Source organism: Ascaphus truei, chromosome 10 (genome assembly GCF_040206685.1).
Source record: "Ascaphus truei isolate aAscTru1 chromosome 10, aAscTru1.hap1, whole genome shotgun sequence".
Taxonomy (NCBI): Eukaryota; Metazoa; Chordata; class Amphibia; order Anura; family Ascaphidae; genus Ascaphus; species Ascaphus truei.
Window position 1 is genome coordinate 16,431,405 of NC_134492.1, and position 16,118 is coordinate 16,447,522.

The 16,118-nt window shown below is 41.4% G+C and overlaps 1 protein-coding gene across 1 annotated transcript in view; it reads right to left on the reverse strand.

Annotated features, from left to right (window-relative positions):
* FGGY (FGGY carbohydrate kinase domain containing) overlaps nucleotides 1-16,118 on the reverse strand; it is a 174,883-nt gene that overhangs the window by 107,380 nt on the left and 51,385 nt on the right. Inside the window, exon 6 of the mRNA XM_075616008.1 lies at nucleotides 11,779-11,894. Within this exon, the coding sequence (XP_075472123.1) occupies nucleotides 11,779-11,894 (116 nt within the window). The remainder of the gene's footprint in view (nucleotides 1-11,778; nucleotides 11,895-16,118) is intronic.

A 16,118-nucleotide genomic window follows, 5' to 3' on the forward strand; every position in this document is an offset into this window, starting at 1 on the left:
ATGAGTAGTGTGAGGTTACTTACACACGTGACTGCATAGGTCAGGTCTTAATAACACTTCCACTGAACAATAGGTGGAGCCCGTAAGCTATGAAGTACTTGTGAAGCAATGCCTTAGAGAGGCAGTCCGCACTGCACTTTAAATCAAAAACATTTTTTTTAATATATGCAGCCTTTGATTACCTTTATTGAAACCTAATTACCTACGCTGCCGATCGATTTGCTCTCCCGTGATCGAGCAGCAAAGATCCTGCTTCTCTTGGTTCACTAACTGTCTGCCTTTCAATTTCAATCCTTCAGTCAGTGTAACTCAGCAGCTACAATGTATTCTTATGTTACTAAGTAACATTATCTACTATTACAGTTTGCAGCTCAAACTGCTGGGAATATTGGCAAAAAATTATCGCAAACTGGACCATAATACAAAGATCTTCCACTGCTGGGGAGGTGGGCTAAACCTGCTATAGAATTTAAAGGATGCTCAGTATATTAAAACACATTAAAAATGGCATCTAATACTACAGAACTGATTTAAAAAAAAAAAAAACATGTAGGATATATGCATGAATTGCTCCTTTAATAAAATAATATAAAGATAAATCTATCTATTAATACAGGTTTTACTATTTTCAAGAACTGGAAGCCACTGCTTGCAGTAGATTCAAATTAGATGATAGAATATACCTTTCAGTACAAACATTAATTTGTTTCCTGGTGAATGTAAACCTTTCCTTAACCTGTTTTTCTGTGATATGTTCAATATTCTTCTAGTTTATTAGCTACACTCCTCCACTTAATGGCAAGCCCTCCTCACTAGAAATGAAGTGTGGGCCAGAATAGGGGCATTATTTCAAGTGAAAGTGCTGTCATATCTTCACAAAAATATCTACTGTCTGGGGAATTCTAAGTCTCTCTGGGTGATTTTGCTTCTCAGACATTTCTCTTTATCAGTAGAACTCGGAGTGGGAGATTCAATAAGCTCCAATATGGGGTATCAGAGCTTGATCCCACTTTAACTGTTATTCAAGTCAATGGTATTTAACATTGGATCAAGTTCAGATACCCCTTATCTGAGCTTAATGAATTATGACCTGGGAATTGCACAGATTTAGGTTAATTCCTCAAATAAATAACAAGGGCTGTGGTGCTTATACGTGCAACCGGGCACCAAAAGCACACATTGTAAGCTCATCTAGGCAGGGACGGTCTGTTAATAACTAAACAAAAAAAAAATACTATGTACGGCGTATCAAATCTGTAATGGTGAAGCGCTTTGAGTCCTATTGGGAGAAAAGCGCTATATAGGAAAAATGTATTATTATTATTATTATGGAAAGAATAGTAGAGGAATGCATATTGGTAGTAAAGGTGTTCTCATTTGAAGAATTCAGGTTCCCTGAGAAGGGAATGTGTTCCTTAATGAAGTCATTTACTACCCTCACCCTACCGGTTTCGTCTGTGAAAGACTTCATCTGGGGCATCATGCCCCAGATGAAGTCTTTCACAGACGAAACCGGTAGGGTGGGGGTCTCTGAACAGATCTCCCTGTCTGTCTGAAGTAAGGATATTTTACTCTCCTGCAAGTCACACACTCACAACATAGTGCAGGGGGGAGCAGACTCCAGTCCTCAAGGGCCACCAACAGGTCAGGTTTTCAGGATATCCCTGCTTCAGCACAGGTGGCTCAATCAGAGACTCAGTCGTCGAAGACTGAGCCACTGATTGAGCCACCAGTGCTGAAGCAGGGACTGATTGAGCCATCTGTGCGGACGCAGGGATATCCTGAAAACCTGACCTGTTGGTTGCCCTTGAGGACTGGAGTTAGCCACCCCCTGTCCTATTATAATGAGTAATTAGTAAATAATCCCTTCAGTGTCAACAATTTAATTGAATCCCGATGCTCCATACAAAACTAAAAGTACAATTGAATCCACAAATGATGTTTTCCTTGCTTGTGGAAAAGGCATTATCTCAACTTCCCTGAACCTCAAACAAGATCCGTGCTGTGTGGGATAGAGAAATGACAAAATGACCCAGATATAGCTTTAATTCCAGCGTTATGATGTCACTGACTTTACTTGAGGCTGAACGCCTATAAATAGTGAGGATGAGACAAACAGGACATTCTGCGGAAGGAAATGACAACCACAGTGTCTCTGAGACGCAGGGGAAATCCCTAAAACTAAAATAGTTTAGAAATCACTGAAGTATTTTTTTTTTTTTTAAACCAAAATGGGGAATACTGTACTGCAGGGGTGGGCACCGGCGTGAGAATATTTTGTGGGAGCGCGGCGGTTACAGAGGTCCTGCGCTCTTCCCCAAAACATTTAAATACCGGGGCACCGCGCGAGGCCTCTGCAAATCATTTACCTTCTCTCCGATGGCTTCGGGCGATGCGTTGCCATGGCAACGTGGCGGCCACGGGGTCATGTGACATGATGTCTCATGACCTCGCTTCGTCATGTGACGTTGGATACCAGGTAGCGGGGGCACGAGCACTGGGGCTGAGCGGGCAGGGGGTCGCAGGGTCAAGTTTGCGCACCCCTACTGTACTGTGCCCAGCCAAACGTGCTTATGACATGTTTAACTCAAAGTTAATTTTGGGAGCGAATAGAGATACGCAAATCCACCCAAATACATTTCTCAGATTTTCGCTGATGTTACCCCCAAAATCCATTTCACGGTGTAAAAAGCCGCCGCCGCTGGATACAACCCGTGGACGGATTTGTAGAATCCAATCCGTGGATTCAGCAATCCGTTGGCGTACTCTTAACAATTCTACATATCCGTCCGCGGGCTGCGGAATCCGCTGAGTGTATTGGTAATAATGATTTTTAAATCCGCACAACGCGATGCGCTCTTGTTCAGATTGATCTGCTGAATTCCCCAGACCAAAGGAACCGACCGGCCCGCTGCGGATCCAAACCCGGCCAAACGTTTTTGCCTATCTCTAGGCGCCATGACATATTATATATGCTAAGCGCTGCTATTCCATAAGACACATTACAATCTATTTACTTCTTTGGTCCAGATCCACAAAAGGAGCTAAATTATAGCACACCGTGGGAGTAAAGGAATGCGAAAGCTTAGAACACTTCACTGAATCTGGACCGTGGAGATGTAAAATGTCCCATGGCACTTACATGTGTCTTAGGCCGCGCTTATAGTCCTGGGGACGCGACGTTGTGTCAAAACAAATGCATTGAATCCATCGTGTGTGCCTATAGTAGGAGCAACGCAACGGCATGACGGAGCAACGGCTTGGTCGCGATCGCTGGAAGTCAATGAAAATAGATTTTTCAGCGACCGCAGCTTGACGTCAGCGGCCACGTGGCCGTGAGCTGTTCAGCCAATAAGGGCGAACCGCTCACGGCCACACCCCTGCCATGCCCCCCAGTCGCCGTCTCTTGTCTCTAACACTATAAGCAAAAATCTCTGCTAGAACAGCGACGGATGATGTCACGCCGTCGCCGTAGCAAGGACTATGAGCGCAGCCTTATGGAGTAGGTCTGCTTAGTTAATATGCCCCTACTGGTTGGAAAGTGTAGTTTTGTGAACAAGTGGCAGATAGCTCTTGCAATTCAATTTGTCATTTAGTGGCAAAAATATATATTTTTAAAATGTTTTAATCGATGGGAAAATTTATTGGTTGGTATGAAATTAAGCTAAAACAAATGATTGTTCTTGTTTTTCTGTTCTTAACATGAAATGCAGCTTCTATACATTGCTGAAAATGTGCGGGGCAACATACTAACAATTATTTCTAGTTTAAATCAGTTATTTAACGTAAAACAAGTGTCCTCGAAATATCATCATCATTAATATTATTACGGCAAAGCTTCGTGTGAAATAGGTTTCAGGAAGATAAATAAAAAATAAAAATGGGTGATGAATTTTTTACGACGGTCAGAGATAAAACAAACAAAAAAAACAATAAAAAAAATTCTCATGGATTCATAACCTGATAAAATGTACAGCAATTGTAAAGCAAAAGTACAGAACTGTTACCCCAGCAAAAGGACAAAACGTTAAACAAAAACACAAATGTAACATAGAAAATGTATGATTCATGGTTTGCTGGAGGTAATCGAACATGATATCATCGAAATGCACTTGGGTGTTTCATAAATGTTCTGAACTGTTACATTTCAAAGAGATCTGAGTTTCTGTAAAGGGTTTCCAATCAATGACAGAGCAGCCCACTACAAAAGAGAATAAAAGGTCACGTAACTAAATGAAAGGTCAGTAATGTCCAATACAAGACTACAGTCATAAGGAAAATGCTTCGTGAAAATGTACCTGGTTAAACCCGCGGTTGAGAAGTTTGCAGACCCACACTGCTTGTGTAATTGAAATCATGTTTGCATTTGTGTTAGTTTTTATGTATGGCTGTAGATGAAAGAGACATTGAAAATGGAAGAGGTTCTCCTGGCACTTTCTTCATTACTGGCAGGTCCTTGCAGGGCTCAGCAAGGTCTGACTAACTATGTTGCTGTTATTATGCAAAAAACGTCAGCAAAATGAGTACGTGAAGGATTTTCATCCCAACTTTAGACAAAATAACTACTGCAAAAAAAAATGACTACAATCATACAACATGTATGCAGTTTTGGGGATTGAAGCTACAACCCTGCCCAAAATTGATGTTGATTGGAACTAGTGGGTGCTATGGATCTGAATTGCTTGACCTGCAGCTGAGGGGCCCCGATTCACAAGATACTTACAGTTTTAGCTGCCAGTGCACTTCCTGGTTTTTAAAAGATTGTGCCAGTAGGAAGCCAAGGTGTGGGGGCAATATTTACCCTTCAGAGGATCATTTAGTTCCAATCATGCTAAATCAATCAAAAAACTATAATTGTCTACTGCAATCACTCTTAAAGCAGCAGTCCTGTCCATATTCTTTACAGAATTCAAACTCGGGGGCCCTCTGGAGGTCGATTGTGCTATCGACCGGTTCCCGAAATACTCACCAGTTTAGTTACCAGTGTTCTCTCATGGACATTTAAACGTCCATCCAATAGGAAATAAACTACATCATACCCCCAATGACAATTTGGCTTCCTATTGGCTTGCAGGGCCCGCACAATTTGGCTTCCATTTTGATTTCCCTAAAAGGGAGGAAAGACCAGAAACTAGACATTTTGGGAAGTGGGGAGATATAAATATTGCGGTTCAGCCCCATAGGACACCCCGGTTACAATTCTGGAAAAAACATCAATAGGTAAAAAAGGGCATATTGGTGTATTAACATTATCTAGAGATGATGTGGTATACTTGGAAATATTTTTAATCCGTCTTTATGGAGGTATATTTGCTCCATACTACAAAGAATAAAACTGATTTTTAAAAAAAAATGTTGTTCAATATCACAGGGGCAACAGAAAATACACAGCAGTGTATTTTGGTTCGGGCTGGGCTTGACTAGTTCACAGACCTCTTAAGCAAGGCAGCGCAACCTCAACACTGAACTTCCGAGTTTCTGTTCACCAACAGGCTTTTTCTCTAACTGAATAGAGGCATACTGGACATTACTCTCCCTCCTATTCAGACTATCCACTAGCTGTGGTTGTCTTGGGGCACAGCTGCAACCTAAAAGTGTTGGTTTCCTGACCACATACCTAGATTAGCCTGATACTCTGTGGTGGCCTTTATTTACACCAGACATGGTGCTTCTCTGTGTGTTTTTAATCTGCCCCATTTATTTTATCTTTTTTGTTTACACCAATAAATTTTAGTTTTTAATCCATTAAAGCTGCAGTTCAGGCTTCCGTTTATTTTTTTTTATTTATTTTTTTTTTTTTTACTTCAATAGTTTCATGTGGGCAATCTCTACTTGCCTAAAAAACTGCATAGCTGCCGGTCAATTCGTTCTCCGTCTATTGATTGGCAAAGTTTGGCGACATCTTTAAATATGGGGAATGTAAATCGTTGCTATAGGAACAAGCATGCTTGTTAAAATAGAATACAAGAAAATTGGTCTTTCAAAGTTGTTTTTTTTTAAAACAGAAAATGCTAAAAGTATTTTTTCTTACTACAGAACTGATTTATTTAAAAAAACACACATGCAGGATATTGCATGAACTGCAGCTTTAATATTGCATTCAGTTTACTTTCTGGGAACACTTAGTAAATCCCAACACAGTATTACACAATGGTGCCGTTTCTACAACTTGTCTCTGCACACTAACGTACTGTACTATTACACTATTGTGTAAATTCTCATACTTTAGACTGTCTAGAGCAGGGGGGCGCAAACTTTTTTCCCTGCGCCCCCCTGCCGGCGGTCCCCTCACTCCCGTGCCCACCTAACCCCCACTTACCTGCGCTCCGGCGTCATGACGTCACGTTGCCATAGCAACGTGACATCATATGACCTCGCTGCGTCATTTTGAAGGAAGCCGCCGGAGCCTAGGTAAGTAAAGGTTTATAGAGGCCCTGCAGCTCCCCCGGCACTTAATTTAAGTGCCTTCGGGAAGCGCGCGGGGCCTCTGTAAACCCCGCGCCCCCCCCCCCCCCCGCCGGCAGTCTCGCGCCCCCCAGTTTGCGCACCGCTGGTCTAGAGAATGCATGCTACTGGGTCTTCTTTATTTCTCCAAACCACAAGTCTCCTGTCATTACCTCTGCTGACATCTCCTACAGGGGCATTCCCTGGGTCTGTGTAAAACCGCCAGATGGAGGTAAAAAAAAACTGGATACCGAGAGATAAACCAAACCATAAAAGTGCATACAAATATGCTCCTCCACTTTATCCTCCCACCCTACTGCACCTATATCAGGTTAGGCCAGTAAGCAGATGTGAAAAGCACCAAGCAGGAGAGACAAGTGTATCAGTCAGGTATTCAACACAACACAATGTGTCAAATTCAATTTCTATCAACAAATGATGTGTCATATTAAGTTTTCATACATATGAAGCACATTTTTTGAAAGTTTGTAATATGATGTACATAGGCTTCTTATCTCCAGAAGGTCATCAATAAATTAGAGTGTGCAAAGAAGAGCCACTAAAATGGCCCATGGTCTACCTCAGGGGTGCGTAAACGGGGAGAGGGGGCGAGATTTTCCAAGGGGGCGTGGCGCTTACAGAGGCCCTGTGCTCTTCCCCAAGGCATTTAAATTAAGTGCCGGGGGACTGAGCAAGGCCTCTATAAATTCCCTTACCTTGGATTTGGGTGACGCATCGCCATGGCAATGCAGCATGGAATGACCCCGCCACCAGAGCCAAGGTAAGAGAGGGGATGCGAGCAGTGGGGGAGAGCAGGCGGGGGGGGGGGGCACAGGGGGAAAAGTTTGCGCACCACCGATCTATCAGGAAAGCTAAAGGACCTCAATACGTATAGCTTGGAAGAGAGAAGGGTGAGGGGGTATACGACAGAAACTTTCAAATATATAAAGGTTTTCAACAAATTACCAGAGGAAAGCACATTCCAGGAAAAGAGAAGCGTTATATCATGATCTAAAGCTGGGCGGTGGCAGGGAAATAGGAGACGTACTTCTTCGGGAGGGTGGTGGATTTGTGGTGTAGCATCCCAACAAATAATACCGTCAAGGAATTAAAAAACTGGGCTGGACATAGGGCTAACCCCGAAATATGAAAGAACGTTAAGGACGAAATAGGTTCTGAGGTTTTACAATAGGCCAGGGGGTTCTTATCTGACCCTAAATTCTATCTTTCTACCTCTTTAATGAAGAAACCGGGGAAAACGTAAGAAACTAATGCTGCCCCTTCCCATTCAAGTCACCTTTTTTGAAGAGTTGACACATTGTTTGTTAGCAAGCAATGCAAACAGCTTCTGGATGCTGTTGAACTCTACAACATAAATGCTGCATTGTGTCCTCTTTGACACTTCATAAATAATTAACTTCAGAAATATTTCTCCACCAAGAGTGGCAGTTTGTTATTTTACATGTGTGCAGATTTCTATTACGATTTTTTTCTGCTATGGTTCCCTTCTTTCCTTCCATATTAAAAAAAAAAACAAAAACACAAATGAGTATACACAGAGTGACTGTAAGCTAAATAATGGTATGATTGTGACTGCACCTTGGATGACCAAGATTAACCCCGTCAGTATCAGTGCTATTACAGTGCCATAGTTTGTAGGGAGTCTGGCTCTACAGGGATTAAGTATGTCTAACGTAAACAGGAGTGAAACACAGAGATTTAGGGTGGAGATCTATGTTTAGCAGGACTGATTGCTCTCTTTGACCCTGACTGTCGCTGCTGAGCGGACAAAAGTACATTATTTCAGGCCCACATAAAATGTGATAATTACATTTGTGGGAGAAAATAACAATTATTAACTCAATGTCACAAAAACAATTCAAAATATTCCCATAAAACTAATTTGAGACTACAAGCACCATCCTAATACCAAACAGCAAGAAAGAACGAGTAAAAAAAAAAGCCAAACAGAGACCGCGCGCCTGTAACTACAGATACAGCATTCTCCCTAAGGCTGCGTCCATAGTTAAAGTGACGGCACGAGCGTCGTCACGCGCGCGAATATAAAAATGCCAGAAGGCAATGCGCATGGCCATAGAGAGCGAGCGCGACGAGACAACTGACACTTCGCGAGACAAATGTTTAAATTTGCCGCGCGGCGGCCGGGTCACGTACGCGGTTCAGCTAATGAGGGCGAACCGCTCGTGAAGTCACGGGCACGCCCCCCCCCCCCACGGCATGCCCTTGCCACGCCCCCTGTCGCGCAATCGTACAGGCCACGGATCACTTCTAGTACAGGCGCGCGGGACGTCATGCGCTCTGTCATGCGCGCCTGTACTATATCCGAGGCCTTATATAGCCGCAGCCTCTGATGTGCGGGACGCATTTCGCCAACCTATAATCAACAGTTTGTTATTTGGGGGATTTCACTTTCTAATCCTTTTGGGTATTTACGAATCACATAAGATGCTTCCAGTTGGGATTTATTGTGCTGGCACTATATAAAAGCCCAGTACTATATAAAGGCGTAGGATATAGACTTTCTGTACTGAATAAGATGCCGTCTGACCATGCTCTTGCTATCTATTTATGCACAAACGGAATATTATAGATGTATTGAGTCTAGCCTTATAGAAGTAGGCAGCTAGTTACAGTTTTGGAGAAGACCAAAAAAAAGCCTTGACCACAGGATACCAAATTATTGCTGATCTAAAACATTTATTTGAGATTCTTAGCTGATGGTCTGTTATGTTTCCAGCAATATAACTTCCCTATTATCATTTCCTTCTCTGTTTACATATCCACGTTTGTGTCTTTCGCATATTACTGCAACGTGGATTGTTTATTAAAATGAAGTCATTCAATTGTTTGCAGCAATTCTACTCATCCACTTTTATAAAAAGTGGTCAAACATAACGCTACTAAAGGAAAATAAGGACGTGGTTCCAGCTGTTTTAAGCTCTCCCCCTAATGAGTACAAGGTACTGGCATTAACTCTCACTCAGGCGTTTCTCACTCACTCAGCATGTCCCGCCTTGAATACTGCAACCTCCTCCAAGTTGGCATTCCTCTCATCCAGCTGCCCCCACTCCAATCCATTCAAAATGCTGTTGCCAAATTAATCTACCTCACTTAACACTAAAGATAGGCAGACTGGTTCGAACCCCTTCCCAGATTTTATAGATCAAATCTGATCCCCACACCAAAATCCGCCTGCGGGTTGGGTACTAAAAATCCATCATATGGAGTCTAAATTTTTACATATCCGTAGTACGGATTCACAATCGATGGTAGTGTTCCATTTAGTAGGGTCTCCAGTTGTGTATATATCCCCTCCTCCTCTTCTAAAATGTCACAAGCAGATATTAGCAATCAAATTACTCCCTGGATCAACAATCCTTCCCATGTTTAGTTATTTGGTATATCCCTGTACAGGCATACCCCGCATTAACGTACGCAATGGGACCGGAGCATGTATGTAAAGCGAAAAGGTACTTAAAGTGAAGCACTACCTTTTCCCACTTATCAATGCATGTACTGTACTGCAATCGTTATATACGTGCATAACCGATGTAAATAACGCATGTGTAACAGGCTCTATAGTCTCTCCACTTGCGCACAGCTTCGGTACAGGTAGGGAGCTGGTATTGCTGTTCAGGACGTGATGACAGGCGCATGCGTGAGCTGCCGTTTGCCTATTGGGCGACATGTACTTACTCGCGAGTGTACTTAAAGTGAGTGTACTTAAAGCGGGGTATGCCTGTATACCTTTCCTTTCTAAAAAGGATGTCCAACCTTTTTTTGAAGATATTTATTGTATCTGCCATCACAGTCTCCATGGGTTATGAATTCCACATTTTAACAGCCCTTACTGTAAAGAACCCTTTCCTTTGTTGCTGGTGAAATCTCCTTTCCTCCAACCTTAAGGGTGAATAGTTATTTTGAAAGTTCCTTGTATTGTCCCCAAATATATTTATATACAGACGGTCCTCGCTTATCGGCCGGAATCCGTCCCGCAAATTGCCGTCGGATAACGGACTGTCGGATTGTGAGTCCATGTTAATCCGTGGCGGTGAGCGTCGGATAAGCGGTTCCGACGTCAGATAAGTGGTTCCGACATCAGATAATGCGTCCAGCGAACTGTATTATGCGGCGTCGGATAAGTCATTCGACGGAAAACGGACCTTCCGATACCGAGGACCACCTATATAGTTATCATATCCACTCTTAGACACCTCTTTTCTAATGTAAATAAATCTAATTTAGCTAGCCTCTCCTCATAAATCAGATTATCCATCCTCTTTATTAATTTGGTGGCTCTTTAATCTAGTTCCATAATGTATTTTCTATGGAGTGGTGCCCAAAATTGCACTCCATATTCAAGTTGTGGTCTTACTAATGCATTATGTTTACTTCCCTTCCATCCATTGTCCGTTTGATGCAAGATAAGATCTTGTTTGCCTTTGCAGCTACTACATGACTTTGGGCACTATTGCTAAGCCTGCTGTGTACAAGCACTCCTAAACCCTTCTCCATCAAGGATTCTCCTAATTTATCCAATTTGTAAATTGCCTGTTCATTCTTGCTTCCCAAATGCATAACCATATATTTATGGTCTATCCAAGTCCTTCTGGGGAGAAATTACATCCGGCTCTGATTCTACCTTACACAATTTAGTGTCATCAGCGAAGATGGAGACTTTGCTCAATATACCAACCTCAAGGTCATTAATAAACTAAAGTTAAATAGCAGTGGTCCCAGTACCGATCCTTGAGGTACTCTACTCACAACATTGGCCCAGCCTGAAAAAATTCAATTTATGACAACTCTCTGTTGTCTGTCCTTCAATCAGTTTTCAATCTACTGTAGGTGCAAATATTTTTACTGAGTCCAATTTCCTTTATTTTGTACACAAACCTCGAGTTGTAACCCTATCAAAAGCCTTTGCAAAATCTAAGTAGACCACATCAACTGCATTACCCTGGTCTAAATTCCTACATACAGTACCTCCTCAAAGAAACGATTAAAGGGTTAAATAATATATTTTATATACAGTATATTTTTTATATTATATATCATAATTACATAATAATTAATGTGGATTACCCAGGCAAATCCCACATTTGAATGCTTTAAATAGAGTTTCTTATCTGGGAACATCTTTATATTTAGCATGGCAAATGGCCATAGGCACGGATGGTTTAATTCATTATTACCTTCAAACAGACTGCAAAATAAATAGATACGTAACTGGGGCCATAAACGTTGAATAGTGTGTGCTCTTCATTGTCACATTTGTTAGCTCACCTTATAAATGTAAAACATTTCACTCACCTATTTTTGCATAGTTTTCTTCTAGAATATCCTCCAGCCCAATCTCTTTCCAAAAGCTATCATCCCAACCTTTATCTGAAGAATATGTCCATTTGCAGACCAGGGTACAAACAGACCTGTAAGCAAAGTAAACAGAATAACACATGTTACTCCTAGTTATTCATATTGCGATATATACTAACTGTAGAACCTGGAGCCCATCTCTTTATATCTCTTATTCAACATGCTCTTCTGACCTTAGATTCGATTAGATTGGAGTTGAATTCTTCTCCAGCACAGGAGAGTCATTTCACTGCATTATTGAGTGGGAGTCAGGGTCTTTAAAAATGTTTAAATTATTTGGAAATGTCATCTTTGCATAGATGTATAGCACATATCTGTCATCTCCTCAACTTCTGCAGAGACGTCCATTCATCACATTCCACAGCTAATGGCTCTGCATTTCATCAGAGCATGATGACAGCTTGGTGGCATAATAAGCCAAGACGGGCTGAGCGATGGTGCAGTGCAATATTACGTTGCTGTTTGAGACAATGTTGTATGGATAAACAGAATGGCGGCAGGTACGTTTCGGAACCGATAAGTCTCCTCGACAAATCCTCACGTTGCAATGTCAAACTGACACACAACAGTGAAAGTGCTATGCATTTGAATAAATAAAACTCCTACCCCCAAAAAAATTCTGTTTGTTTTTCTTAGAAGGAAATAATTATGGAATCTCTCGGCGAATGTAAACATTAATTTATAAAGGTACTTTGGTGCTGATTACGAGTCGGCTAACAATATGTCATCGTAGCGTCTGTAGTTAAAGAAGTAGCTATGGAGGAATTACCGGACACATTTATTATAATGCTATGTAACATTTGTTGTCAGTTAAACAGCCACCTCGGCTTGTCTCTACGCTCCAGAATCTGCCATTTTCCCTGTCTCATCCATCAAAATACAGAAGGAAATACAGGCACTGAGTAAGAAGAAATGTATAGTTTTATATTACACCTTTTAATGCTGTTCCTGATGTGTTTAAATGTTATAGCAGATCGAGGTTATATCTTGCTTTAACCCTTTGAGTGCCGGAGGTGCCATAGCCACTTCGGCACATTGAGATCATGTGACCGCTCCTATGACTGACCACACGATCACATCTTTACTGATTAGGTGAATGGACGAGGAGGAGGATTCCTCCTCTTCTGGTGGAGCACCTATGGAGCACTGAAGGCGATCTCCCCTACAAAACCCCTGCATACCTACTATGTTAATGGGCCCCTGGAGTGCCAGATGCTGTGATGTGGTGGCTATGTTGAAATCTAATTTAAAAATCAGCTACAGTGAAAAGAATAGGCAGTCACAGCTGTACTTTTCAGCATAGCTTCTTTCACTAATCAACGAGCCTCTTAAGTCTCCCTTTTTTCAAGTGAATCTCACACGTTGAAAGGCTGACTCACTTATTCCTAGCATCGGTGGCTTACAGACTTTATTGGAGTTTCATTCACATGGGGTCTGAATTATTCTAAATACATGTATATATGTAGAGCCAAAAAGTGCATAAAGGAACCAGTTACACGTGAAACAAAATCGAGACGGATTGTGCCGATTAGGCTTTGTTAGTGAAGTGGAAACTAAACATATCTCTGTTGTGTACAACGACTGATTGTGGTTATACAAGTAAGCAAGATGTACAAAAAACAAACCACATAGTTATTTAGGATACATTGGATCACACTGTGGTTCTGAGAATCAATACTTAGTCCTGAGAATGCATTGCAGAAAAATCATAATTTAAATGTTATAACCTCTTTTTATTTTAAGTTTTGTCAAATATGCAACGTGAAGCACTAACACACACAGGGGTATTTTGGACTGGTAAGTATTAATGGTAACTCACAAGCAGTATGGGACAGTCACAGCAGATACTGACATGCAGGAGTAGGTGCATCTTCTTTTTATTCTTTGTTTTTGTGTTTTAATATTTGTTGTCAGCTTCTTTTCCTGTATGTTTTTTGTAACATCTTGAGGCCTATGTGCTAAGAGTCTCAGAGGTCTCTTTTTGGCCCAAAATTGACGCAACTAAATTTTATTTAAAAATGTGCGTAGTATTGATGTGAAGGAGTTGCACAGTGAGTAATGGCTCAGTGAGTAACGGCACTGACTGATAATGATGCTGAATCGGGGGAACCTGGCTCAATTCCCAATGTCATTGAAAGTCACTTTATCATTTTTGCCACACAGAAATGTTCTGTGCTCCCCATAAGAACCCCCCCCCCCCAAATTAAACATGTGCATAAAAATAACCTGCCATGTTCAACCGGGTGTAAACCCTAAAAAGTCTGTTAATAGTGTTAGCGCAGAATAAAATCGTTATGAATGGATGTTTCATTACTGTATATAAGTTTAGAAAATGTATTATTTTCACAGTATGTCTGTTATAAATAATATTACACTCCTCATTTATAACCACTAATATTAGATATCATTTAATTAAAAATAAAACACCATCCCTTTTTAATTTAATAGCATGAATCAGGTATTCAATATGTTGCAATGTGTCAAAATTCCATTTAAACAACAAATTATGTGTCACATGTATGAAGTCTTTAAAAATATGATGCACTCCCGGCTCTGACTAAATTCGAATCCCTCTGCCTCAAGGGCGAATACCAAAGGGGACTTATCTCCGGGATATACAGGGAGATTGAGTCGGCACTCCCCCCCCGCCCGCCCACACCTACATGCAAAAATGGGCGGCTGACCTTAATCTTCAGGTCGACATGGAAGACTGGGAGGATATTTGGAATTCAGCAGCCAAAACGTCAATCTGCACTATAACTAAAGAAAACATCTATAAAATCTTATTTCACTGGTAAAAGATCCCGAGTAGACTGAGCCAGATCTTCCCCATTACCCCAGACCTTTGCTGGAGGGGATGTGGTCATGGGGGCGACATGACCCATATTTGGTGGTCATGTCCAGAGATCCAGAAGTTCTGGTCTAGAATCCAGAAGCTTCTCCACGAGACTTTAGGTCTGGAAATCCCATTGGACCCTCTGACATATTTGCTGGGTAAACCTTTAGATGACCTTCCCTCCCTAATGTTAAGGCTGATCTCCTCTATCTTAACTGCCGCAAGGTGCTCAATTGCAGCGGCTTGGAAACAAGTAAAAGCACCTTCCAAGAGTACAGTGGTCAATAGAATAAACATGTTCATGAGTATAGAAAAACTCACAGCCATGTTGAAAAAAAAGAATGCCTCAATTCTACAAAATCTGGGAACCGTTGTCGGGCACCGTCCCCCCACAAATCCTGCAGATCCTAGCACCTCATCATCATCATCATCATCATATCTCCCCCAGCACCCCTCATCATCATATCTCCCCCAGCACCCTTCATCATCCTCCTCATAACCCCCCCCCCCTCCCGTTGCCCCCACAAATCCTGCAGATCCTAGCTCTAACATGAACCCAGTGAGACTACCAGAATTGGAGACGACGGCCCCATCACATCCCACATGCCCCCCCCCCCCCAGTCACCTTCCCCCCTGCCATCCCCCTTCTCTCTCTGTCTTTCCCATCTTCCACCCTCCCCTTGTCTCCCCCTTTTAACCCATCTTTAAGTAAATAGAAAATCAGTTTACTGGAGTCGATTTATACAATCCGCAGTCATGTGCCTATGACTTCACTGCCAATGTCAACATGCTATTATTGTATGTATTTTTGTTGCAAATCTCCAATAAACGAAAAAGATTGGAAAAAAAATATGATGCACATTTTATGAAGGTTTGTATTACTATTTAGTGCTAATTCAAATATGATCTTAGGACACAGGCCCATTTGATTCTTCAGTAGACCAAACATAAATAAGGGTCTACATAGCAAATATATTTGTGCAAAAACAAATCTGTCAGATTGTGTTCATACATTTTTAATTACGTTTAAGTGGAAAATGAAGATAAATATGAGTGAAGTATTTAGATAAAATGTGCTAATGGATGGATGTCTACAGACTTAATTCACTTAGTCTCCATCACCCCACTGTGCTTGCAGAAACATCTTATTTTTAATTCATGACTGTAAAATGTGTAATTAAATTATAATCATTACAAAAACCATGTTAAAGTAGTATTTAGATCACAGTCCTTAGCTTACAATTTAGGAAATGATTAGTTAAGGTTTACGAACTCTCAGTTTGGTGCTGGTTTCTGCTATTAAACAGCCTTCTGTGTAAACACGGTTACAATGTATAATCTTACTAGGCCGCAAATTGCATTCTCATCTTTTGTTTATACAGTATGATTTAAAAAACAATAAAAGTATCTTAATAGGAGCAATCCAGACAGAAACAAATCT